At 42.7% G+C, this 27925-nt stretch overlaps 2 protein-coding genes and 3 pseudogenes across 6 annotated transcripts; 3 read left to right on the top strand and 2 right to left on the bottom strand.

Annotated features, from left to right (window-relative positions):
- Positions 1–1873: 1873 nt before the first annotated feature.
- LOC136471332 (uncharacterized) lies at positions 1874–5378 on the top strand. 4 transcript variants are annotated; one of them, XM_066469061.1, is made up of 3 exons: positions 1874–2201; positions 2624–2693; positions 4767–5378. In XM_066469061.1, exon 3 carries the CDS (start codon positions 4793–4795, stop codon positions 5216–5218), a length of 426 nt encoding a protein of 141 aa, XP_066325158.1. In that variant the 5' UTR covers positions 1874–2201; positions 2624–2693; positions 4767–4792; the 3' UTR covers positions 5219–5378. The 4 variants fall into 4 exon arrangements, with proteins under 4 accessions (XP_066325158.1, XP_066325160.1, XP_066325156.1 ...); XM_066469063.1 differs by having other exon boundaries at positions 2634–2693; XM_066469059.1 differs by lacking the exon at positions 2624–2693 and having other exon boundaries at positions 1874–2249.
- A 739-nt stretch (positions 5379–6117) lies between these two features.
- Positions 6118–9170, top strand: LOC136471333 (mitotic spindle checkpoint protein BUBR1-like; annotated as a pseudogene).
- Positions 9171–11161: 1991 nt separating this feature from the next.
- LOC136475953 (brefeldin A-inhibited guanine nucleotide-exchange protein 1-like) lies at positions 11162–20982 on the bottom strand (annotated as a pseudogene).
- Positions 20983–21767: 785 nt separating this feature from the next.
- On the top strand, positions 21768–24471 carry LOC136475958 (mediator of RNA polymerase II transcription subunit 18-like). Of its 2 annotated transcripts, none has more exons than XM_066473611.1 (6): positions 21768–22099; positions 22330–22372; positions 23158–23257; positions 23331–23388; positions 23457–23813; positions 23916–24471. In XM_066473611.1, exons 2-6 carry the CDS (start codon positions 22337–22339, stop codon positions 24016–24018), a joined length of 654 nt encoding a protein of 217 aa, XP_066329708.1. In that variant the 5' UTR covers positions 21768–22099; positions 22330–22336; the 3' UTR covers positions 24019–24471. The 2 variants fall into 2 exon arrangements, with proteins under 2 accessions (XP_066329708.1, XP_066329709.1); XM_066473612.1 differs by having other exon boundaries at positions 22333–22372.
- A 470-nt stretch (positions 24472–24941) lies between these two features.
- On the bottom strand, positions 24942–27869 carry LOC136475957 (bZIP transcription factor 50-like; annotated as a pseudogene).
- Between the last annotated feature and the right edge of the window lie 56 nt (positions 27870–27925).

Raw genomic sequence — 27925 nt, forward strand, 5'->3', positions numbered from 1 at the left:
TTTTGAGAGTTGAAGTGTTATTAATTTTTGTGCATTGCTGGATTGCAACATTATCATGGTTAAAGATTTATTGAAATGAAATGTTATTGGTCTATAGTTGTGAGAATTGTATTGGTACATATTTGTCGAGCCATTTTTGTCAGTACAACATGGGTGATAATGATAAATCAGTTTGCCACATCATCTATTGTTCCACACAATTGAGGCTTTATCTTGTGACAAAACTTGTCATAACTAATATTTTCACACAAATGCTATGTTTTTTGTGATGAAATTATCGACACAACATGTCTTGTTAATTTTCACAAAAAGATCATATTGTGAGGAAAAGTTTTGCCTCTGTAATATATATGTGAGGATGAGTTGCATCACAAATAAAATGCATTTGTGTTGATAAGGCTCCACTTTTTCGCATATAAACTGTGGCGATCAACTAGACACAATGTAACTAAAATAGTGAGAACAAATTTCGACAGAGTAAACGTGTATAATGGCGAAACTTTGGTCACTGATACGTAGTCTTTAGTGACTATATAATTCGTCACTTTTACAACGGTAACTGTGACGATCCGAATTGCCACAAATACTATATAGTTGTGTCAACTATTCTAACCACTAAAACCATTATAAGTGGTATTTTTTTGCCACTAATACATATGTTTTTGTGGCAACAAATGGGGCCACAAATGACCACTTTACTAGTGGCAGCCGCAGTTTGTCACTAATGAGTATGGTTATTTGTGGGGAACAAAAAAATCATCACTAGAGTATTTGTGAGGTGAGTATCTGTGACAACTAGTGGCGATTTAAAAACATGCCACAAAGGCTGGTTTGTGGCGAAAAATAAGCTTTGTGATGAAAATTTTTACCACAAAAACCCTTTGCCCTTGTGGTGAACTAAAGCTCCTGATTATCTCTTGATATGTCATGTTTGAGCTCAAACCCACTGCCTAGCAAGTGGCTAACACCTAGGGTGTTACACTAATCACCTCCCTTCCCTTCGGTTGGTGACCGCTTCATTCCCTCCCTTCCAAGCAAGACCTCATCCGCTACTAGGAGCAAGCCTCAGCGACAGTGGCGGCCAACATCATTCCACATAGCTACGAATGGTAAGTTTCCTTACTTTTCCTTTTTTTGCGTATAGATCTTGAGAGTCTCTCTTCCCTTGTGTCATATCTCGTCCCATGTATAATCTATGAATCTAAATGTTAGGGTTAAGTGATATATGCATGCTAAAATCCTAGAGTTTGGCTAGTATTATGTGGTCGCCTTTGGTGTGTTTTTGTTGTTAATCGATTGGCACTGAGTAGATCTATATGTATTCTAGTAGGAATGTTTTTTAGGGTTTTATTTTTGAGGGGCAATTTTGTTTCCTTTTATTTTCTTGCGAGGGGTCTTTTTGTGATTTTTTTTTCTTTGCAAGGGAAAGCATTTATGTTTTTTGACTCAGCCCACATACGACAAGCCGGAATATTGTGCCCGCACCATTAGTACTCCCATGCGGCCCAGTTGACACCCTGGGCTGGCCTAAGCCTAACTCTCCAATCCACTACGCTAATGTATTATCTCAAAGAAAAAACATAATTATCTGAATGTAATGTAACATAACAAATCTGTTTTAGCAAATTATATCATAAGTTGTTGAATGTAACATAACAATTCATGAATTAGGCATATAAAATCTTTTGAGTTCGTATATAAATTCATATTGTCATAGATAATAGTGAGTCGATGAGAACGGATAAAAGAAGGGAGGCAGAGCAGAAAAAAAAAAGACTATGCTAAATTTTGTCATTTGTGGGCTTGCTGGCGACCTGGGCCTCCGTTAGGAATCTTCCGAACCGACCAGGCAACCGCACTCTGAGTTTCTCATTAAAAAACAAAACAAAACAAAAAGAGAGAGACAACCGCACTCTGTTCGCCGGCGGCAGTCGCTGGCGGCAACGGGGATGGCATGGCACAAGGGTACTGCTAGTTTGTAGGAAAAAAATCCGCAAGCCGTCCGATTCCTCTCCCCGGCCGGCCGGCCGGCCCCAGCCCCCAGCCCCCTAACGCCTGACTGAGGAATCCTGTCCGCGTCGCCGTCTCCAGCTCTCCGCCTCCAGCCCTCCACACAGCACAGCACCGCCCGGCGCCCGGCGCCCCCTGACGCCCGAGTGCCCGACACAGAGAGGAATCGAGGAAGGCGGCCGGCACACCTTGTGAGAACTGAGAAGCCTATTCCCGTCCATTTCCTTCCTTCTTGCAAGGTCCCCTAAATCCCTAACCCTAACTTTCCTGTCTCTGATCAAATTTGATGCATCTTACGGATGTAGCCGTGTAGGCAGTACAATTAGCAGGATGTATTGGTTAATTACTTATATGCATTATATGCTTTGATTTGATTGTAGAAGCTTCTATCATGTATGTTTTAAATTATATTAGTACGATGTTTCAACTGTTTGTATTGTAATTTAAGACTTATTATTGTGCTATTTAGTATTTGTATACCAATTGTGGAGCAATTTTTATGGTACTTTAGCAGTTACCAAATTGCTAAATGCATTTTACTAGATTGCATATGAAAATTTTGATCCTGCATACCCCATAGAAAAATCCTAATCCGCTGCCGGTGGTGTGCTAGGAGGTCGCAGATCATCTGTCCGGTAAAGTGGATTGGAGATCTATCTGGGTACGATTTGGTTGCTTCGTTGGTGCGTAAACCCTAGCTTGTTGAGTTGTGGTTTTATGCGTATGTGCTGCGTGGTGCCCTACTTATCTGGTCAATCCATTCATGGTTGAATTAGGCTAGGGTATTCTTTGTCGGCACCACAGCAGTTCTTAGTACCCAACTGAGGTTTGGCCATTTGGGCGCAATTAATTTTCCAAATTTTGCAGATGCTCCCAGTCTCACACCATTTGTCAGATTGACCAGGGAAACAGGGTTCTGGCCAAATTATTTCTTCTCTTGGAAGGGATTTAGGGAATGATGTTATTGTTGTGTGGTTTCATTCACATGCACCTGATGACAGAAATAGACTGCATGTTCAGGGGCGGAGTTTGGTTAAGGCCAACCTGGGCCACCCCCCCCCCCACACACACACACCCCACCACCCACCCACCCAATGTGATTTCCCTTTGCTAAGTAGTACTTTTTACTGTTTATGCATGATTAGTACTCAATTATAGAGACTAGCCCCTCCTGATACATCAATCAACCTCTGCCACAGATCCAGTAGACAAGTAGTTATGTAAATTGTGTTTTGCTGATTGATTCTATGGGGCCTGCAGCAATATTTATTGTTATCATGTTGTGTTACTGCAGGCTTATCCCACTACCTGACATATCAAGTAGACAAGTAGGGCCTTGTTTAGATTGAGGTTAGGAATCAGTATTTGGCACTGTAGCACTTTCGTTTGTATTTGACAATTATTGTCCAATCATGGCTTAACTAGGCTCAAAAGATTCGTCTCGTAATTTACAATCAAACTGTGTAATTAGTTATTTTTTTTATCTACATTTAATACTCCATGCATGTGTCCAAGATTTGATGTGATGGAGAGAGAGTGAAAACTTGCAATCTAAACAAGGCCTAGTTACGTAATTGTGTTTGCTGATTGATTCTATGGGGCCTGCGGCAATATTATTATCACTTGTTACTGCAGGCTTATCCCAGTTACCGACATATCAAGTAATAGTAGTTGTGTCCGTTCATTCATATTATCTGTTTCCCAAACAGTATATGCCACTAAGGGGCCGTATCCCGCCGCATGGATATATATCTTATACGGGTACTAAGTGGATATGCAATGGAAACCCATGAGGTATATTTTGGCCGACACGTGTAGATACAACTGACCCAGCCCAGAACAGTGATGCCTCAGGCATGGGCATCGGCACGTCGGGTCGTTCCATGCCCTATCCGTCGCCGGCCGTCACAACAGCAGTGCCGCCTCCCTATCGCCCTGACTCTGGCAGCAGAAACCAGCGGCAAGTCGTCGGCGACAGTGAGGTGTGTTCAATTCCTCCGCTTTCATCCTTAACACGGTCTGATTTCTTCCCTTCCCTCCGCGCAAAGAGCCAGGAAAGAGGGGCAGATCGGCAGTACCTGGAACCGGTGGCTCAACGGCTCCATCTTGCCTCTCCCATCCATCTGCTCTTCTGATTCACCCTCCCACCTTGCTCTAATCCCATGCGTATCTGCCAATCGGCCATGCTCCCCCTGTTCTGTTGATCCAATTCGCATCCACTGCTGTGCGTCATGTTCCATCCCCTCCCAATCTGCTGCTGCCAGGAGCCCAGGACTAACAAAATCTTTACTCTCCCAGTCCCCCACCTCTGCTGTAGCTACTCGGGTTAACGCTGGGAACTGACTGCTATGATGTGCTGTGTACTATACTCTGTGTTCTTTTTAGAAGAAATTAGTTTGCATTGTGCTTAGACTGATGGTTACATATGATGGGCGTGTACTTTGGTCTGCTGTGCCATGTGCTCTGTTGCTACTTCTGCTTGGGAGAAGAGTAGATCAGATTGTCTGCTTGGGACAAGAGTAGATCAGATTGTCCACAAGTTATGCCACTCAATCCATATTACTGTATAAGGATCCAAAATTGTATTTGTTACATTTATTAAAAGGTAACTTATTCCTGCTATTATAGTTTATATGTGCCATACTAATTGATGTTTTGAAAATAGTAAGTGTGTCCGCGTATCTGTTGGTGATGGTATTTAACATGTTATGTTACCACTTTAGTAAATTTGGCTCACTTTAATTGTGTTTCAACAGGGAAGGCCAAGGCTTTGCCTGAGAGAATGCAAGACCCAAGGGATGATGATTTCTCAGCGCCGAAGTTGCATAAGAAGAAGGTTGTCTACCGGCCACTGCCATCAGGCCAGCTCAAGGGTGAACCTGAACTGCTGAGGAGAGAGGTTCCACAGTCATCAGGCATGGTCCAAAAGCCACCCAAAAGAAGCTTGAAGGTTGAACCTCACACGTCCCCTTCTGACAGAGGGACTCCAGATTCCCTGCCGGAATCTGGTCCTACCGATGAATACCGGGCGTTACGGAGGAAGTACCTGATGCTGGAGGAAGAGAACTTTGCACTGGACAAAGAACTGAGCATGGAAGAGGAAGAAATGAAGGCCCTAGAGGATGAAAAGCTTGCACTGCTTGATCAGCTTGTTGTCTTGGAAGGTCTTGTCGAGCCATCCCAGCTGCAGTCTCAGCGTAGGCCGTGAGGTGTTTTGGTTTAAGTATAATCGTTGTCGTTCAGTGTAATTCTGCAACTAGTAGCTGTTATACTTTGTGGGTTTAAACAGTGTGTAGAACCAGCTTAAACCTGTTATATCGGGCATCGGCGAATAAAAAAACTCTCTTGAATGTTTGCAGGGTCGGCAATTTCTTAGTGTTTTGTGTAAAGTATGAAGAATCAGAAGAAAATTTAGTTGCGAAATTAGTTTGGTGCGTATGAAGCCGTGGCTTTACCTTAAGTTGAGCTCATGATCTGTAACAGGAATGATGCGCTTGTTTTCATACTTCATGGGTGGTGGTGCCTACGAGGAAATAAAATGGCTTTGGTTACTGTCATAAGCTGTGTTTGCGGTGAATAAGCGAAAATTTGGATGGGTGAGCATGGGATAATTTGTATCAATTAGTGATGGGATGGTTAGTGCGGGCATGAAGAACAGATATTCTCAGTGGTATGGGTAATGTTTAAGTTTAGCACAATAACTGAGCACACAAAATGTACAGATGGTCCCTGATGAATGTTTTTGTGTTCAATAAACCTGTTAGTTCAGGATGAGAAGATCTAATGGATGTATTCCCAGAGAAACGAGAGTATATGCATATATTACCCCAAAAAAAAAACGGGGCCCTCAAACTGAATGATTTTTCTCTTGACAACGTTGTGGTAGCTTAAAAATACGCACTTGGTGGAGTAATTTTAGACCTCCTTTGCATTGTTGCCAAATTTTTTGCTAGTGAAGTTTGTTCCAGTCAAGCAAAACCTGGGCCAAAATTTAGCTGGGCTGTTTTGGGTACAAACCAGCCCAAACAAATCACAGATCGGAGTAACGGAAAGCCCACGGCCCAAACTTTTCGCAAACCCTCGCCGTTTAAAACCTGACCTGCAGCAGCAGCCGCTCCAAACGCAACGGTCCGATCCCCTCGAATTCAAATTGCAGCCGGTGCGACGACACCCACACACCCACCTCACATGGCGGCGGCGGCGACTGCGAAGGCGGCGGAAGATATGGTGGCGGCGCTCGACGAGGAGACGCTGGCGCTGATGGGGATCAGCAGCGCCGCCACCGCGGCGCCGGTGGCTGTGGGCGCCGAGTGGGAGACGTTCAAGGAGAACGTGCGGCCGCTCAAGCGCGGGCGCGACGTGGCCAAACTCAACCAAGCGCTCAAGGCACACGCCGATCCCGCCCAGCGCGCCGCTCTCCTCGAAGCCCGCAAGTACGTTGCCTTCTCCACCCTTTCTCCCAGCAATTGGGGAAAAAAAAGTTGTGGTTTTGTTTGGTCTGAATTTCTTGATCTGGGCCTCTGGGGAGGAGACAAGTTGCTGCAGTAATGCAATCTATCTTGTGTATTCATCGTTCGGTTGATTTGCCTGATCCAGGAAGATGATTGAGGCAATCGACGAGTACCAAGGCGAGGATCCGCTCCAACCGTGGCTGGAGTAAGCGTTTCTCAAAGCCCCTTTAACTCGCCTCTTTCGATTTCTTGGTTCGTGGTAGCTGCTCTAGCCGAAAGATTGATAATTTCTTCTCTGCTTCGTCCGCGTGCAGCTGCATCAAATGGGTCCAGGAGTCATTCCCGACCGGCGGCGAGTGCTCGGGGTTGGTGGTGTTGTACGAGCAGTGCGTGCGGGACCTTATGGCACGACGAGCGCTACAAGGACGACCTCCGCTTCCTCAAAGTGTGGCTGGAATACGTGAGTCGTGCGATACAGCTTGATTTTTTTTCCTATAGCTTTCGTCTGTGCAGTGGAGGCATCTCACATATCATTCCACTGCTGATCGTGTTCTGTTTGCAGGCTGGGAATTGTGCTGATGCAGAGGTGATATACAGATTCCTGGAGGCCAACCAGATTGGGCAGGGCCATGCCATCTACTACATGGCTTACGCATCGTTGATGGAGTCAAAGAACAAGGTTGAGGAAAGCTAATGAGATCTTTGACCTTGGTATAGCTAGGTGAGATTTCCACGAGGCCAAAACTTGTTTGTTCATATAAAGCTCTTCAATTTGAAATTGATCCGTAGATCATGCTGTTATACTATCTATTCCATCCAAAAATTTTGCCCTATAATGACATGGGGTGGGTACATATCCTTGGGAAAAAAACATATTTCTCCTGTGTTTGATTTTCGTACAGAACAAGAGTCAAGGATAGTACAAACAATGAGGCTGATGTTATACTGAATCAGTTTTGCCTTCTTTGTTGTTTTTATTTGTATTAACTTGAATCGGGCACTCATGAAGATATCTAGCAGGGTACTTAGTTTTCCATGATCACTTCTAATTTGATACATGATCACGAATTAGAAACAAATAGTTCCTTTTAGTTTCTAGTTAGCAAACGTAAAATGCTAAAAGTTTCTTGGAGTCTTCGAGTTCCTATTCTTTAAGATATGACACTCCTTTGACTAGTTATGCCACTATCTTCTTGTGAATGATAACAACACTCGGAATTGTTTTACTTATCATGGTTTCTTCTTACCTCTTTGGTTATGGTTAGTTGTGTATTGGTTTTAATACTTGATTACTTCATGTGAATGGATGACGTTTCTTATATTCCGTTTTTCCTTGTCAGAAAAGCGAAGCCCCTGGAGAAGTTGGAAGCTGTATACAGGACATTTCTTCGAAGATCAACCAAAAAGAGGGAACAAGAGGTTTGCTATTTAAATGATAGCAGTGTTTATCTTGGAACCAATATCTCCGTTGAATGAATCCTTTCTTTTTTCTATAGCCGGATAATACAGCAGATGATGATCTGCCAAAACGCAGTTTCGGGACTAACTTGAAACGAGATGAAAACAGTAAGCTTGTTCAGTTTTACTCTGATTTAGCATGAACTTCGGTTGCAACCTAATACATATGCAAACATGGCAGGAAATCAGCAAGCAGGGAACTCCCAACTGGGGAGACCAAGGGCACTGCAGAGGTCAGTACAACTATGATGCAACAGATGTAAAGTATCCATCTACACCTGGAGTTTTTTCTCGTAATGTCACTGATTATGCTTTTGCACACTTGCAGAATCGATGCTAACAGGCCGCTTTCAGTTTACAAAGAGGAGAGGCCATTACCAAATCAGGGCCTTGATGGAGTGAGGAACAAAGAAAATAACACAAGCTGGCGCACCCTCCCAACACAAGCAGATCGGAACAAGGAAAATAGCATGATGCCCACTAAATGGACGTCTCACAAGGTACTTTTGCCAGGCCACTAGGATTCTTTGAAGTGACCCATGTGAAACTTGTATCGAGGACAACTATTGAGTAATGAACTTGTGGTAATATCGCACTGCTGTACAGATTCCACAAAAGATAGGAGCAAGAGGAGCAGTTCAGTCAACCCGAACCAGTTCTATTGAGGTCTTCGTGGAGGAAGGCACTGCACAGTATGTTATTTAACATCCTAGTGTTAAAGTTTTTTGGAGGATTGTTCAAAGTCACTACAAACATATATTTCTAAATAATTATTTCCTTTCTATTGCTATAGGGAACCTGCTCAGGCCGGTGCCAAAGAGCCCAAAACCTTCTGTTCTGAAGCTCAGGCAAGCAACAAGCAAAAGCCTTAAGAAGTAAGTATAGCATAGCTCTTGCGGCTTCAGTTTTTAGGGGAACTATTTTCAGCAGTTCCCTAACCTGTGCTCTTTTCTTTGAAACAGGGAAACTGAATTGCTTAAGGAGAACCCGTTGCGCAACTTCCCCCTGAGCAGCCTTAGATAATCAGCATTTTGCTGGTTCTGAGAAGCATTTTCGTTACTGATTTGGTTGTTTGATTGTTGTGAGGTTGTGCCTTTATGCCCAATAAGCTTTAGCCTCTAAAGCTTAGACAAGCAACATGTGCGCGCCCATGGGCTTATGCAAGTGTTGTAATCTTCTGCATTATGTTGGCTTATTATTGATAGACCTGCAGATATCGCAGGCTTATGCGAATCTAATAGCTACACAAAATAATCTGCTTCTACAAATTTTGGCTGGTCCTTTCTGCTTGTTTTTTAATGAATACCTCTGGACTAAGCCGGTGTGTATTTGTCTTTTTATATATTTTTTTCCTGATTAGTAATTTTTCTCAAAAAAAAACTAGTAAAGCACTTGTTTCTCCAAATAATTTGCAATAAAGCTACGGACAAAACGTGATTGAAAACTGACATGCAAGTGGATGCATGGCACATTGTTGGCCCCAGGTACTTTTGTCAGGACTACAACTTGCAAATTTTTTGGTAGACACATCAATCAACATAAACACAACTCTCATGGACACCACAAACAACTGCTTGTCCAGATCATTGCCATTTCAACCTCAGGTTCCAGAAGGACCTTGGCGCATAAGAGGGGAGATGAGACGAGTGCAGATGTCCAGAAATTCAGGTGTCCCTTGCATATAACGAAGTACGCCTGGATCGGTAAGACTTACAGGTGTTTTGCTGTTGAGATCCTAATATTACTAGTGTATTCTGCATTTTGTCGAATTAACTATGCGTGAAACTGTGGAGGGCACACTGATTCGAACCAAAGTTCGATCAGCAACCTCATGTATCTATAAACTGAATGTTCTAATGTAGCTCATGCTATATGGAAGTAGCTACTAGTTCAGTACACCGCTAAGGACATCAACTAGGCCAGAGCAGTCCGAGAGCAGGTGCAGACAAGAAAGATCCATTCTACATTTCCACACATCATGAAAATGACAATTAGATTATTATTATTTTTGTGTGTGTGGTTTTTTAGGGCGCCATGACAAGCAGTCTCGTCAGATGATAACGTATTAAACACTGTGGCTGGCTGCCCTAGCCCACAGCCTTTGTACACTTGCATTACATAATTGGCTAGCTATGCGACATGGGCGGTTGGTTAGAACCAGTAATAGTGAGTAGTGACACACACACAAACACACTGCTATATAAGAGGTCACGCGCACACAGCATGCTCCCTGTGCACCTGCTCCATTCAAGTTTCAGACAAGCGAGGCTGCAGTGCTGATTCTCTCCTCTCCTCTCAGGAGGCGACGGCCGACGATGAATCGCCAGGCGAGTCGCCGAGGCCACCGGGTGCGCCATGTCCGGCTCGGCTCGCTTCTCCGGCTCCCTGTGCGGCTGTTCGGCCTCGCCGGCCTCCTCGTCTGGTGCCTGGAGGAGCTCAACTGCTGCCCCAGGAGCAGGAGGAGGTCGAGGCCGCATAATAAGATGATGCCCAGCCACGGCGACAGGTGTCACCGTCCTGGACCAGCAGAGAGGGAGAACTCCCTCCAGGCAGAGGCCATTGCAGACTGCTTGGAGTTTATCAAGAGATCCTACCTACCTGCTGCTGGTGATCACAAGCCAGATTGCTGCTAGATATCTGCCCTTCTTGGCCCGGTTTGGGACCCCAAGAATTTCCCAGTTCTCGTGAAATTCCTCGGTTGGTTCCAAACAAGCCCCAAGTGTGTTGGCTCTTGTAGTTTGTACATACATAGCATAGCAGTTTTGCTAGTTATCTTTTTGTTTGTTGTGTGCGTCAAGAATGACCAAATCTGTGTTAGGAGGCTAGTTCTTCCTTGAATAAAACAAGGAACTTGTCTATGGCTACTAAAAGGTGAAATGTCATTTTCTTGCTGATGAGAAGGGATGTGGTGTTGCTTTTCCGGGCGGTGGTTTTCAACAAGGGATTAGGTGAACTTGAGTCATGAATGGTGACTTAAGAAGCATTCAAGCTTTAGTTTTTCAGAGCAGTTGACCTGGCCCCTGCATAGTACAAACAAATTTGAGGACGAGGGCGGAGGGCTTCTTGTGTGATACTTACACACCTCAACATTTTTGAAGTGACAATCTATCTGCCTTCGTTAGTACATGCAACCCAGTATAGTAGTAGGAACCTGGAAGCGCCATAAATTCAAGCCTAATAACAGAAAGAGCTAAGATAATTCAAGATTCTTTTGGGGGGCGGGGGGGTGGGGGGGTGGGGGGGGAGGTATTCTGATTAGAGTACAAGTCGTAATATCCTGATGGCAATAGACATGAGAACTATTTTGCTCGCCTTTCCTTAATATACAACTTTGGGATACCATTGCTGTTAGAATGAAAGTATATATACTAACTACAGTGTAGATACTGTTAAATGGTAATTCCAATAGATTCGACAGATTAGGATGAACAGTAACATATGACAGAAGCCTCGTCTATGTTCAGGAGGGCACTATACAGAGCCAAGATGAAGAAAAAACTACACCAAAACTGTATGCACCTCAAAATTTCTGTGGTAAGCAAACGCCCCTGGCAGAATTTCAGAGTTGTTGGTGCACAGCAAAAATTAGAGTCTTATTCGAATGTTCAGCTGCTTTGACATGTCCATGATTACCCAGCGGATTAAAATGAATGTTAGAAAAGAATGGCAAATGTGCGCCTCAAAAGCCTTCTTTAGGCATCCGGGTCGATGTTACATGTAGCTGCAAAACGTATGGCACAAATAAATTAATCCCCTGCTTTTACTGAAAGATTAATATGTTAAAGCTGTGCGGAATAAGAAAGAGAATTCACCTTCAACACCAGAAATGCCTCAACCATGAATCATTTACAGTACTGTAAAGCTGTACCCTTTTCTTATACCATATTCTGATGTAACCACAATCAAATGAGCTACGTTACCAAAATGGACCAACAAAATTGTACAACTGGTGAAGAAATAATATACGCTATGCTGATATTATGGGGCCTATTGATGATTGGAACATATCATACAGTGCAACTTGAACTTCTCCAGAGCTATGCTCGCAGCCAATAAGATTAGCTAACAAGGGGAAAAAGAGGGGCAAGTTTCTCCTAAAGCAATTCTTCTCTAAACTGCTCAATAACCGCATCACATGAAGGACCAATGAAGTTCTAGCATCCAGTTCCTCCTTTTTAGCAGTAACCAGAGGCAGCCGATGTAAAGCTGGATCTCTACCAGAAACATCATTAGATGGTTCATGCCCTGCACAGGTCAGATACATTCGCAATATTTTCTCGCAGGCGAGCATAATTTGTGACTCCACGTTCATATTTTCTGACAAAGATGGGTTATCATGAAGAAGAGCTTGGAGAAGTTTGAGGTAGCTCTTGTAGGACTCGCTCTCGAAATGGATGACCGCTGGCTCAGATACCTCCAAAATGGAACATGCTTTATGTAGTTTAATGTGCAAGTTAGATTCAGAGTTCACTTCACTTGCATGTGATGCAATGGCAGATAGCATCTCCAACATTATGCCTATATGCTCAGCACAAAGAAAGCTTCTGTGCACCTCATACAATTTAATGATGCCCTGCAAGGAAGCCAAGAAAAGGTTTTGATTGATAACTGTTGGCACATTAAAAATGCATGTAGGATTCTTTTTCTTTAAATTTGGTTCCTATTTTAATTGGATATGCAAAGGAATTTATGGTATCTGTTCTTTCATGGTCTCAAAATCAATGTAGCAGTGCTTACAATATAGGGGATTACTAAAAAGTAATTGAACTAACAAGAAGCCACATGATTTCTATATTTTAGTTTAAGTACCTCAACAATTAAGAGTTGCAAAGCCATATGATTCTTCATTCTGACAATAGCATAAGATGCTGTTTCCATATTAGCTTCCTCTTCATCATCATTGTATATGTCATGATCTGAATATTGCTCAGCTTCAGAGTAAGATTCATTTCTATCTGGAATTTCAATGTCTTTCATCATCCTAACTATTTTGTCAAACACGACAAATGTATGTGCTGCTGATTCTTTGAAACACAACAAGATCGTCCCCCACTCATCATTGGAGAGCTTGCTCGCGAGTCCTTCTGTTAAACGCTGAAAAACTGATATACTCGTGCTAGCTGATTGTTTATAAGGGCTTCTGATGAAATTCGTAATAACAGACGTAACTCTAGAAAGTTCTGGACGCATCACTTCAAAAAACGTAACATACAAATCTGCTAAACATTTTAGAGCCACCATTTTAGTTTCAAAATTCCAAGAATCATCCTCAGTACTATTTACACTTGAGATTCTGGCCATTTGGTGCAAAGCTTTCACTGCTAAATAAGGGATAAATAACCGATTCAAAGATATTAGCCCAGAAGGACTGAGAAAAGAGGTGCCCATGATCTTCCAAGATGTCAAAGAGCACTTCCACAGAACCTTTTCTGATAGTTGGTCTTGAGTCAGTTGTCAATCTAGCTAGACCTGGAAAAGAGAGATTCAAATAAAATATGTTACAACATGAAGCATTTCTAAATTTTCCAGTAAGATCCGTGTAATTTTGTGAAAAAAAGTTATACCAGCAAGCAAAGGAACCCAGAAGTAAACATGATCATCCTTATGCACCGTGCTGTTCCCATCTGATGAATCTAAGTTACTTGGTTGCTGGTCAGTATCCTTCTCATGACTAATAAATCCTTCCTCAGCGAGTTTGACGGCACAAAACCGAAGAAATGCAATGGCATTAAGACTGGCATCGCTGCTAAATTTACTACTTGTGAATGTGATAAGGCATTTAACACAATCAGTAAACGTTGTGGTTTCAGTTTCAGTTATGTAAGGGAAATAGTCCCGAACAATCTTTTCCATGGTTTCAAATGCCAACAGAACAATATTTTTCCGATCATCAGCAGCAGCTGCAGTAAAAACCTGTAAGTAGATAAGATGATGTTAATATTGAATCATCAATTTTAGAAAGACAATCTAAGGGCTTGTTTGGATGCCCATGTATCCACCTCAATCCATATGCGTTGGGGTCGGGTTGGTGTGGAATTTAGTTTTAAATTTCACACGAACCCACCCCAACACACGTGGATTGGAGTGTATATATGGACATCCAAACAAGGCCTAACTTAGTTCCTGAGAACAGCTAATTGTAGATCCCATGAACTTTATGCCAAGATGTCATGATAAACTAAACTAGAGATAGAACATTACGTACCGTAAAAACACTTTTCCATCCAGATTTTATATTGTTGACACGACTCAGAACCATTTGGGAGACACATCGAACTATAAGTTCACGTACTTCTGAAGCATTGCTCTTCTGCATAACAACCGCAAAAGGTTGCAGGAATTCATTTTGGAAATTATAATTTGCCAGTTCTTCTCTTTCCAGAAACTTCATAGCTAGCTGCCTCAAAGAGTCCATAACAAATATTGCAACTGAAAGATTCTCTGACAACCCAACAGAAACAAAAAAATCTGACAGAACTTTCCAAATACGGGACCAAACCAAACGTATGCGGTTCATATTGTAATGCCTGTGCAATGAAACTTCAAATTAGTTCATTTGGAAATTATTGTCTACGAATATATTCATAATTTCATATAGCTTGACATAGGTCATAGATTATAAGCTTACGCAATCTCAACAATCTTTGTTAGGCAGAAGATACGAGGATCTGTAGGAGACTGCAACTCCGTCATTGAAACTTTGCAAAGAGCATTCACAAAAGCAACAATAGCATCACTATTTAATCTTGGGCTATGAGCAAATATGTGATTTAACTCGAAAATGCCAATCTGGTCTAGCAGGTTTATGTTTGATATAAAATTATTAATCTGTTCAGGAGTAACCAACGGTGACGCTTTATTTTTTGCTGTTGTGCTGTCATAAGAACCTCCTCTAACAGCAGCCATTACAGCTGGATTCTGAAGTGCATTAGTTCTCTTTGATGACATAGAGGTAGACTTCTGTGTTTTATCTTCTGAGTTAACCAGTGGTACTGTGAGAAATGAAGCATCAGTAGGTGCCCCCTCTCCAAGAAGATGTAAATGCTCAAACCGTGAAAGGCATGTTAGTACATGCTCCCAAGCTTCCTGCAAATAATCACCATCTTCGATTGCAATGGATATTATAGCCTGTCAGGAAACAGAGTGAGAAAAAGAAAACAGACTCAATTCGAAATGGACAATGTAGTCTAACTGTGAGATTCATTTAGATGCTAATTCATGTGCCGATGATAAATGGTAGGGTAAAGCAATATTCATCGTCCTTAGCTAATTGGGCATGGATTGAGTGCCCACCTCTTCTAAGGATGGTGGAGTCGCTCACTCAAACAAGTCGAAAAGCAACTTAGGAAAGGCCTTAATTCTTTGACCATCCTTGTTGCTTGGAAGCTTTGGATGCAACGCAACAATTGCGTCACCTCTATATTTCCTTATGTAAATTGGGGTATGAAGGCTGTTGTAGAATAAAATGATTTCTGATGTGCTTCTGGCGCAAAGCAGCTGCTAGGTTTACTCTCTAGGGTTGTCTAGGTTCAGCGGTTGTTTAGGTCAGGTCGTCTGTTATTTTGACAGTGGCACGCACCTTCTAAACTATTGTGGGGTGTTGTTGTTGTTGTACTTGGTTCATTTTTCTTCTTTAATGAAATGATACACAGCTCTCCTGCGTATTCGGGAAAAAAAAGGATAAAGCGATATAATCCAGTAAATACTTTGGATTGACTGAGATTCCAGGCATGGTTCAAGTCATATATGTATGCTTTAATGAAAAAGGCTACATATATGCCAAGGATTTGTTCAAAAAAAAGTGCTATAAATAGTGCACGATAGGGAAAATTAGTACACTACAGAGAAAAAGGACTACATTAAAATTATAATCATCTGAATAGAACGGGATTCCTAAAATACTGCAGGATTTGTATAAAAACATGGATGTTGGTTCCTATGGTATCAAATGATCCAATATGCCTGGCATGATAAGGCTTTTAATTGTGAGATGCATTGACTATAACTTTGATAAATAAAAAAGGTATCTCTGTTTGGCATTCCCACCTTCACAGCATCCACATTCTTTTGTTTCATGTCAGCAGCACAATGCAGATATGTGAATTTTGCTACAGATGTCACAAAGGCATCTCTCTGTGTCTGCATGCACATAACAGAGGTAACATGCACAGCAGACCTGAATCCCTGCAAACACTGTGATGTGGCGGCTTTATCGTCACTCTGATCAAGTGTCACACTGAATGCAGCCATCATAGGGGCCCAACAAACCTCCATCATGAACCTTAAAATTGTTGTATCAGTGATAATAGAAAACACAGACCTGCATAAAGCAAAAGCTTGAGTTACTTCCAAAGCATCAGTGGATACAAATCTATCTTATAACAATGGTTTGTGTTAGTCTTACTCTGACTTTCCACTCTTTAGTTTAAATTTCTCTTGTATGTTTTTGATGAGCAGGTCATTTGCTCCAACTACCCTGTCATCAGCCTGTTTCCAGTTAACAAAGCTGATAATATTGTCCAAACCTAATAGCTTCATCACGCTACTAGGTTGCTTGTTTTGTGGAACTGATGAATCAGCACTCATTTTGATCTCATTTTTGACAATTTGGTCATATAGTGTACCCATATAAGCTTCTGGCAAGTCCTTCCCATCATCTATTCCTCGGTTATTGCGAATGAAGTCAGATTTAGACATCTGCACGTTGAAAATCTCATAAATGGACTAATCTTGACTCAAAGATGTTTATTATTATTTGATTACCTTATCCTTGACCATAGTATTGTGAGCATCAGTGTTGAGCATGATTACAGAATAAGCAAGAACATATGCAGTATCTGCACTGGTAAAGGAGTTTGGATTGCATTTGCAGTATCGTTCAGCAAACTTTTCCATGATCCGATCAATTTTCTGTGCTTCGCCAGGCAGCCTGAAGCCTCGCAAATAATACCTAATAGCTTCACCGAAGTCCATACCTTCGAAGTTCAGTGCATCCACATATGCATGCATAACTTTGATAGGGAATTCATCTCTTTCACCCAAATAGTCTCCGATCATTGTTGCATTTAAACCAGCAGTATTTCTCAAGAAACAAGCAACATCTTCTGGCGTATGCCCTATCTTCTTGCTTTTAACGAGAAAATTAATTCCCTTGGAAGGTTTTCGGTTAAACAAGGATATTCCTTTCTGGAGAAGGAAAATTATTCTTCATTAGTCCAAAAATGTGAAACCCTCTTTCAAACTGAGAATTGAAACTTCTAAACCAAGCATGAAAATAACATATACCTGAAGTTCTATTTTAAAAGCACGACGTTGCTCAAGGGAGGGCGCACCAGATACATCTGGGCTACCAGAGTCAGATTGCAGTTCATAATCAGCTCCACTACCATCTTCTCCAATAAGGATGTTAGGAATGTCTATTGAACTTAAAGAACTTAAAGAGCTTAAAGAAGCTTCAGAAATTTTTGGTGAAAAATCACCAATTCTCAGCTGTTGGTCCATCCATGAACCCATTGACTTGATTATGGTTGCAAGGCACTTCACTGACTCAATCCGAAATGTTTGGTCTTGGGCTGTAGTTAATGTTGTTGTAGATCCTGGAGGAACACCTAAAGCAGTTTTTAGAAGTCCATTGACAACCCTGCAAACATCTACTGAAATTAGAGATGCCTTAATAAATGATGAAAAGATAATGAAAAATGAGGTTTAAAGAGCAGAGCTCAGCTCAATGCATCAATCCTCACAACGTACTCAACCCAAAGTGCCATGCAGAACTAGAAATCAGGAACTGTTGCTTTGTTCATTTAATAACAAAACAGAAGGCGACTATTCATCAAGTACTAAATTAGAAGTTACATACCTTTCAAAAATATTTGGCGCATCTACATCGCAATCATAGTTCACAAAGATATCAATAAGAACCTGAGATTCTTTACAGATCTTCTCCAACAAGTTTAGAACTGTCATTTTTTGTAGAAAGCTAGGTTGATGGACATTCTCAAGAACCCTTAGGACAAGCATTGGAAAGAATATTCCAATTTCCTCTTTCAGCCCAGATCTAAACCTTGACAGTAAGCCTACAAATATGGAGCACAACAGCTGGAAAATACTCATTGCTGACAAAGCACAGTTCTTCAATAAGGACAAACAAAGATACTGCTTGATTGCTCCAAGGTACCTGATTCAGAAAAGAACTTTCAGTCCACGAGTTTTATTTGCTGTCAAGATCACACCTTCATAAAATAACCTAAAGAAACTTCACAAAGGCTAAAAGCTGTAAGAGCACACTTGTAAGAGATTTGTTCAACAATAGAATATTTCAAAATTATCGAGCTTTATTCTGTCAAGATCAAAGTAATTTCAACACTCCATTACAAAACTAACCTAAAGAAAACTTCATATATAGAATCATAAAGGCCAATAGCTGTACGTGCACACTTGTAATATATTTGCTTCAGAATTACCATTTCTACTTTGCAAACAAAAAAGGTGGAGTTCTTTTTCTGCCAAAAAAAACATCATTAAGCCTATTTCGTTTGAGTAGTGCAAAGTTAAGTTATATGTAGAATGACATTCATTTTCGCTCCCTTTTCTGACTAAGTGGCTATTATAGTACATAGCAGCCATGCGCCCATGCAGTAATGCCATCCCATTTTCTTCCTTTTCGATGTGCTGCTGACTCTATGACTTATTTATTAATTTGGTCAGTGAAAGGACCGTACAATAAAAAAGGGCAGATCCAGTGCCGGAGGCACCCACATGAGTGGGGTCTGGGGAAGGGATAAACCGAGACAAGCCTTTCCCCCGCAAAATCTGCGGAGAGGCTGCTTCGAACCCACGACCTGGTGACTCAGTGAAAGGACCGTACAATAAACTTAACAAAACCCAAATGAAAACAAATTCAGACCATTCGCGCAGGTTCCTCAGGAGTCAGGACCTGATTGATGGGAACACAAATTCAGAATAAAGACATGTGGGGGTTTTGACAAATAGGTAAATCATCTGCCAACCAGCCATCCACCTAGATCCTAGAGCTTTTTAAAGTACTTGTAATAAACTATACCTAAGTACCTATTGCTATAACTTTTTCTTAATCCTTTTCATTTTCAAACCTTTCGTTCGTGATATAGAATAAATATTTTTGGATGAATTCCAAAAATAGAATTAGAGATATATGTTTACATAACTGAGCAGGCAGATTAGAGAAATATTATGCATAATAGCATAAAAAGGTTGAAAAAATAATTTCAGAGCTCCCGTTCAAAATAATAATAATAATTTCAGAGCAAATATGGTGTATGCTTAATGGAGCACCCTAGCAAACAAGAATGCTCCACAGATTCGACATTGTACACTCTATGCCAAGTCATTTTATACTTCACGGCTCATGCAATGGTGAAATGCACTGTAGGTCCCTAAACTATTTCCACATTCTCATATGGGTCCATGATCTCTCAAAGTGATCATCTAGGTCGTTCAGCTTTTAAAGCAGTTCATTCAAAGTGTGAATCCAGGTCCATGATTGGACCTAGAGTGAACTTAGAATGAACCTCTTGAAAAGTTGAAGGACCTAGATGGTCACTTTGAGAGATCATGAACCCATATGAGAATACGGGAATAGTTTAGGGACCTACAGTCCATTTCACTCCACAATAAATTTTTTAGTAACTTCCAGAAATCTAACTTATTGTTTTACCAAACACCCACAGAACTACAAGAATTTTGATAAGTATCACCGAACTACAGCTATTTTGACACTTGGTACTAAAAAAATACAACTTCCTCACAGAACTACAGCTAGTTTGGCACTGAGTACCTATGAGAAAGTTGTGGTTATATGGTACTAAGTGCCAAATAGTTGTAGTTCTATAAAATTTATACTTAAATAATTGAAATCTACAAAGCTGGAAACAACTACAGGTATGGGGTCATACTTTTCATTTGTTCTCCAGAAAGGGCCGGCATTGTCGATAACCATTTTCATCAACTCAAGAGACAACACCTTGCCCCGCAGCAACATCTGATCCTCAGGGTTATCTGGCGTCGTGAACTTCATTGATAGCTTGCACAGGTTCTTGAAGAGCGCAAGCCCATCCTCTCTGGTCTTGCTCATCCCAACATCCTCCTTTCCATCCACCTCAGTTGGCTCCAAATGTGACCCTGGCTCTGGGGCATTACTCCCCTCCATAGCCTCGTTTATAAACCCCTGAGCCACCTGCACGATGCTGGAGTCGTTCAGGTTGCGGTCAGACACGTCCAACATGTCCGTGATCGACACCGTCCGAACGCGCACGTCCATCGAATCCACCTCCACGCGTGCAAACACAATCACCAGCACCTGCGCCAGCGCAAGCTTGGCGCAGAGCTGATTGGCGCCACTGCTGCTGCTGAGGTAAATGTTGTAGCAGGTCTTGAGCACCTGGCCGAGGCCCTCCCCGCGGATGGCAACGGTGGGGCACCGCGCGGCGGCGACGATGACACGGAGGGTGGCAAGCTCCATTGCATCATCAGAGAGAGCGCCACAGGTGAGGACGGCGTTGAGGAGCCTGGAGGTGGGGGAAGAGGGATCGTCGCCGGCGCCGGCGCAGCCGAGGTCGCCGAGGAGGAGGCGGTGGTAAAGGAGCTTGGTGACGCAATCGAGAGCGGGGTCGGCGACCTTGGGCGAAGCGGACTCGAGAGCGAGCAGCAGCGCGTGGAGGGACGCGTCGGCGGCGGCGGAGGGCAGGCCGAGCAACGGCGAGTATTGCGGCGATGTAGGGTCCGGCGACGGGTATTCCGGCGATGAGGAGAGGAGGTCGAGTGCCGCCTTTGCCGCGGCCACGAGCGCCGAGTGCTTCCGCCACGCGGCGTTTTTTATGATCCGGTCCAGCGCCGGGCCCAGAACGCGGCCCGACGGAGACTCGCCGCCGAGTGGCGCCGTGGGGGTCGCCATGGTGAGGGCGCCTATGCGGTGGTTGTCGCAGTCGCGATGACCGTCACGTCATTGGAGGAGGGGCGGAGATCTGAGAGAGGGAGGTGGAAGAAATTGGAATGGAGGGAGGTGCCCGGTGCGTGGGGGAGGAATTGAAGGAGGGAGGAAGAGGGTGGAGGGAGGGGTAGGACTGGAATTTTGACTTTTCATGGGCGCACTCCAAAAGAGGATGGAATCGCAAATTTCATATCTGCGGTGTTTGACTTGCATTTTCGAAAGTAAAAGACTTAGCGTTATGTTTTTTTTTTTAGAACAAGCGTTATGTTATATTATATTACCAAAAAAGAACAAGAGTTACTATCAAATTATTACTATAAGAGTTATCATCAAATATAAAACCAAATTACTGTCATACTTATGGGCGATCATCCTTTCTTGATTTTCTGAAGCATTGCCTTTCAGCACAAATCATTATGGCATATTGTTCTGATTGACGGTTTTTCATTTAGCATTGTACTTCAATCAAGCTATTCTACTAATAGAATACAACTTGTTATCAAGTTCTGTGACCTATACATTGTGGTGGCAAACAATTCGTTACCGAAAATAAAGATTGAACGATGTTACAGTGAATTAGGGTGCTCTCATAATAAGTTTCCACCACATATACTATACTAAAGAATGTTTTATATTGCCACTTTTGCTTATTTGCAATTACTAATAAATGCCACTATTTCTGACCTTATTTTGAAACAGCGCTATTTCTAACCTTATTTAAAAACAATGTTCCACTAGCTACTTGTATGTTTTATGGAATGGACAAATACGAAATTAAAAAAAAGAAAAAAAAGAAAATAAGGAAAAAGAAGAAATTGCAAAAGATGTGTGAAAAAGAAATCCAGGACTGGCGACTGGGCCGAGAACAACCAAGGCTCAAACCCAACCGCCCACCACCTGGCTCCCTCGTTCCCGTCTCTCTCCTCGCGTCGCGTCCACCATTGTTCGTTCCTGTCGACGCCGCCGCCCGGCTCACACCGCCGACACCCGACAGTGCCTCAGTCCGATCGAGCCTCCCTCTTCCCAAATCACGTCCTAGTTGGGCTACAGCCGCCGCCGCATCCGTCATCTTCACACCGCGTGCGCTCGCTCGTGCTCTCTCTCTCTCTATCTCTTCCTCTCTGCGACGACTGGGCGGGCTACCGCAGCCGCCCCCCTACGCCAGGCGCCGAGCCCTTCGCCGATCTATTCGCCGGCGAAGAGCGCCCACCAGGTATTCCCACCCCCTTCTCTCCCCTATCTGCTGTGCGAAAACGAGTTCCCAAACTCTAACCTCAAGCTATTTGGCTATTTGATGCCTACTAACTTCTAAGTAATTTTTTTGCAAAAATCATCGGGTGTACATGTGTACGCCCATGTCCCTTTACTGGTCCGCCCCTGATACACATATATCAAATCCACTAACTTGATTCTTTTTTGGTGGGCAAAATCATCGTGGGACAGTAGACCGATGGAGTGCGTGGTGCAGGGAATCATCGAGACCCAGGTATTTTGTGCCATAATGCAAGTTGGCACTGATGGTTTATGTAAAATGTGATCTTCACGCATTCTAATAACTTTTGAAAGATAGGAGCTCTTTCGTCATCGTTAGTGCAGCATATTTTGTTGTGCAGATCTGACATTAACTTTTCCTCTCACTGATTGCATCTAGATTTGATAAGTATTTTCAATGGTGTTTAGAATGTTAATATCTATTAGTAAGTATCTACTTATAGTATTGAATTTGTTGTTGAGCATTTCGTTACTAATTGAATTCCCATTGTAGTGGATAAAACAATCTCATATTGATGTACGTGTACTGTGTACAATGTTGAGCCACCAATGTTGAGCTTAGTGTGCACCATACCACTAGCTTCATTTTAGTGCTCAGTTGAGCCTAGCTCCCTCTCCAGTATAGCCACTATCCATAGTTGCCAGTTGGTGGTCACTTTTCTGTTTATACTCCAGCACAGATAAATAATAGTAAAAGTTTATTTCAATGAAGTGATAGATCATGTAGACCACTAAATGTCAATAATTTATTCCCTGTTGTAAGGCACTACTTCTGAACCTTTAGGTTTCATTTGCTTTCTCTGCTCAGCATGTTAACAGAATAATAACATTTAATATACAATTGGGGGAACATATGATCTATCATTGTGCTTTTACAATAGAGAGGAACTTAATTTATTTGTATGTTCTAGTTGATGTGTTGTGCACAGAATGTCATTTGGCCTTTGTTGTACTGCTCTGCCATTAGTTTAACCTTTGGTTGATCTTCCCATTTTGCAGCATGTCGAAGCTCTTGAGGTTCTTCTCCAGGGTCTCTCCGGTGTCCCAAAAGAGCGTGTTAGGGTGCATGAGCTATGCCTTAAAAGTGGACCCAATCTAGGTTAGTTTGTGATTAGTCTACTCTTCCATTCCTACACATGTGGCATATTAACTGATGTATTCCAATCATACAGGTGTTGTCCCATCGGAGGTTCGTTTGTTGTGTGACTTAGCTCAGCCCACACCATCCTGGTAACCATGATAAGCTGCTGAAAGTTTACCTTTCGTAATGTTTGTCATTAACTGTGGCAAGATTGTAGGACCATAAGACATGTTGGTGGTGCCATGAGAGGTGCTGGTGCGGAGCAAATCTCAGTTCTGGTTCGTACAATTGTGGAGAGCAAAGCTAGCAAGAACGTCTTGCACTACTTCTACACTCTAGGGTACAAGCTAGACCATGAACTCTTGAAGATTGGTTTTGCATTTTGTTTCCACCGAGGTGCCCAAATCACTGTCACTGTTACATCTACTAACAAGATGCCAAGGCTCCATGCAACCGATGAGGCTGTGCCAGTCACTCCTGGCATACAGTTAGTGGAAATCACAGCTCCTGCTGCTGCTGATAATTACAATGATGTTGTTTCAGCTGTCTCTGCGTTCTGTGAATATCTTGCCCCGTAAGTACCCCTTAGCTTGGATTCCAAGACAACAATCAGAAAGCATATAAGAATGAATCAAGCACCTGCCTTCTTTTAATAATCCTTGCAAATCTGCTGCAGGCTGCTGCATCTGTCAAAACCAGGACACTCGACTGGAATTGTAGCAACTGCAGGTGCTGCTGCTGCCTCACTCATGTCAAGTGGCGGTGGCAAAACCTTGTAATGCTGCCGCGAGAACCAAAGTCCATTCTTCGAGATGAGTGGGTGTGGCTGATGAGGTGGCCTTCTTTGGGCTGAGCAATCAGTTTTGCCTGCTAAGTGGCGTTCATGTCTCACGTCGTTCTGCCAACCTAGGTGGTTTGTTTGACTGATTGCATGGTTGCTGATGGAGCATGTAGTGCCTTGTAGTTGCAGGGTCCCTAGGTGGTTGACTGATTGCATGATTGCTAATGGGGCATGTCGTGCCTTGTAGTTACAGGGTCCGCACCTGTTGTGTGCATGCATTATTTTTAGTAAACTTATTGACCAAATTATTTCGCTGGCATCGTTAAGCTCACACAGTTTTCGCAATGCTTTATGGAGCTGCAAGTTAGATGATCAATATTGCTGCCATTGTGATCTGATCATGTACCAAATTGTTTTTAGTAATCTCATGATGTCTCATTGAGTTGTGTTTTTTTTGGGTAATCTTTATGAAATATCGATGGTCAGTATTGCTGCCCTTGTCTAATTGGAAAGTTAGATGGATAAATTACAGCAATGTTGGAATGATTCGTCTGAATAAAATGGGATTTTTTTTCTGATGGTACTGAGAACAACGTAATTTGCACTGCTTTGTTGTGAGAGAAAAACATTGTACCATGGCTGATAAGTTCAAAACGAGGTTGTTGAAGTCTTTCGTTACTTCAATTACGTTTTCACAACATCGTCCGTCAGCATTGATAAACTGGGACTAAACACACCCAGTTTTTCTCTGACACGCATAACGATTCTGAAATCTGAACTATATGCGACTACAAACCAGGCGCCACATCAATGTCAGAAAAATTGAAAGGTTCAGGGCTTCAGCAACTGTTGTCACCCAGCTAGCTAATCCCTGTTTCGATAGTATCTGCTGTTATCATCTCCCACTTGTAATCAACGCTGTGCAACTTTAACGAATCATTTACTGCGACAACTTTTTCTTAAACCACATCAACATGGTGTCAAGAAAAGAGCGGAACAAAGATTCACAGCGATGGTGCATACAGTCGTCCCAAGTACCAAAATGTTTAACCAACACCTCAGAGAAGGTTCGCACGATGACTGGCTGCTTAGCAAGCAGCTGCTGCATGCCAAGGAACCCAAGGTGACTTGATCCTCGCCCTTGTGCCTCTGCAGCGTCTTCCAAGGCAGATGAGTCCCAAAGCCCCAGGATTGTCACCGTTACTTGTCATTCTGGTCATCTTTACACCGTTTATTGATGTCCTGGCCAGCTTTACAAGATCTCTTTCGAGGCTTCTTGGAGCCACCAGGCTTCTGTTGGGCATGTCGTCCACCAGGAATAGGCACAAGATGCTCACTAGCCAAAGCAGGGAAACCAGCGGCAGGGTTTCTGTAGCTACTGTCAACGATGCATTAGAGGCAACATTATGACAAAATCTGTAGCTACTGTCAAAATCAATTTATTCCACACAAAAAGGATGACTGCAACATTTCATCTTTCACATGATTACCGAAGAAACTAGTCTTATATACACTTCCTACTTTGTGCTAAATGAATATGAATTTATTTCAACAGTAACAAAAAAGCACACCATAGTGCATAAAAAGCAAACTGTCTTCTGAGGGAAAAGAAAGAAAGAAAGCCAAAACATACTGGTTCTGTATCTCCAATTTAACATGTGGAACCAGTGTTACATGGACACGGGTGCGGATGTCAGCATCTGATTCGGGTTCTGGTATCGAACTAGGCAAGTTTTCTAAGGACAGTACACTACTTGGAATCTGACACAGGTGCGGGGTGTCTGACTTGGCAAAAATTTTAGTACATGGGTGTAACCGTGAGGAATGGAATAGCTGATTAGCAATCATGGTGTTATTTGCATAAGCATTCACAGCCTTATACAAGGTAAAATGATGCCTAAAATAAGATGATTTAGTTTGACGAATACTCAAAATTAACTAGCATAAAGAATTTGCAATGCTCATAGTCCATCCGGAGAGCACCAAAGAATGATGAAAATGCTCACAGCTCATCCCCCATACAAAAAGGGAATTATGTGCAGATAAGATGATCATTTACCCGTGAGTTTGGCAGACTCCTGCATGGCTGTAGGAGCACCGGCACGCCTATCCTTCAGCAAACTCTGGCGAAGCGCCATGTTCTCAGCAGTGCAACACTGGAGGGCATAGCTTAGGCGGCAGCACTCTGCCTCCAGATACTTGCTCTTCATCTCCAGATCTTTTACATACAATTTCTTCTTCTCCCTAGATTTCATGGCAGAATCCCTATTCCTCATTTGTCTGTTGAAACACAACACAAAAAAGCGCAGATATTATATGTTTCGTAACCAAGCAGCAAACTAATGTACCATCTATATGCTTCCCTAGTGAGCCATCTTTCAATACGATAATTATGACAAACTCTCGACCTTTCAGATACAAAACCAACAAAAGATACATATAAACAATCCTCCTCCTTTTTGTAGTATTGCTTAAAGATATACTCCTTCCATTCCAAATTATAAGACATTTTGGCTTTTCCAGACACATCACTTTTATTATGTATCTAGACATAATGTATATCTAAGTGCATAGCAAATTCTATGTATCTAGAAAAGTCAAAGTGTCTTATAATTTGGAATGGAGGGAGTATTTTTTTTACTACAACAAGGGGATCTGGCCATTTAGGAGGGGGAGTCGTTACATCCGCATAAGCAGGAAATGAGCTGAAAAGAATCTCGAGTCATCGCACTCATAACATCTTATAATCTAAAAGGAATTTAGCTTTTCAAATTTCAGACAACAAAGCCAGTCCTGAAACATCAACTAAATACCACCCTCTGTCCCAAATTATAGGTCGTTTTGGCTTTTCTAGGTACATAGCTTTTGCTATGCACCTAGATATACGATATGTCTAGATACATAATAAAAGTTGTGTATCTAGAAATGCCAAAAATAACTATAAATTAGAGTGATAATAATTAAAGGGCAGCAAAAAGTACCCAGCGATAGAACTCTATGATGAAATACTTCATTTCCCTTGTAGTGCACGGGATCATGTTACAGTTAGTTATCGGGGACCTTCCGTTCATTTTTTTCCCCTCGTAATAGTGACTAATCAGGCAGTGACTCGAGCATCATTCAACTCACAGATACATAAAATTGAACAAAGTAACCAAAGTTTAGCAGCTCCCCTTCCCACACAAATTGATGCTCAATTATACATCTGGTTTATATTTCCATAACACTTGCATCAAATTATTCCCTAGGCAGATGAGAACATCAGATTGTTTTTTCTTCTAATAAAAAAGACACGAGAAAAAGACCAATACCTCCACTTCTTCTTGCTGTTGGGATCGTCGCCGCAATCCACACCCTGACACCCACCACCACCTCATCCTCCCCCGCGCGCGCCCTATCGGCGCTCTTCTCTCCAGTGGGCTTGGGGCTCCCCTCGCCCTCGCCGTCCTCAACGAGGATGCCGTCCAAGAACTCATCAACCCCGTCCAACGGTGCCTCGTCCTCGTAGTCCTCCTCCTGCATAAGGAAATTCTCGACGTCCCCCAGCCCCTCCAGTGGGCTCTCACCAGCAACCACCAGCTCCCGCGACGCCGCCGCATCCGCTGCAGGCAGCGGGGCGAAGGCGGCGGCGGGGTCGCCGGAGAAGGAGGCGAGGACGGCGTCGACCTCCTCGAGGGGAAGGTCGTGGTCCCCTCCTCCCCCAATCCCCGCTGCTGCCATGGCGATGTTGGCCCGCCGCCCGCCCGGCTAACGGCGAACGCGCATTTCTTCTGCGGCTATCACTTTCGAGTGAGGAAGGAGACGGTCCAGTGCTCCTGCTGATACCTGATAGTGACCGACGTGGTTCTCCCAACGACAAGGTCAGTTCGGAGTTATAAATAAAACTTACTCGTGTGATAGAATTA

This window comes from Miscanthus floridulus, chromosome 8 (genome assembly GCF_019320115.1).
Source record: "Miscanthus floridulus cultivar M001 chromosome 8, ASM1932011v1, whole genome shotgun sequence".
In the NCBI taxonomy this organism is placed as follows: Eukaryota; Viridiplantae; Streptophyta; class Magnoliopsida; order Poales; family Poaceae; genus Miscanthus; species Miscanthus floridulus.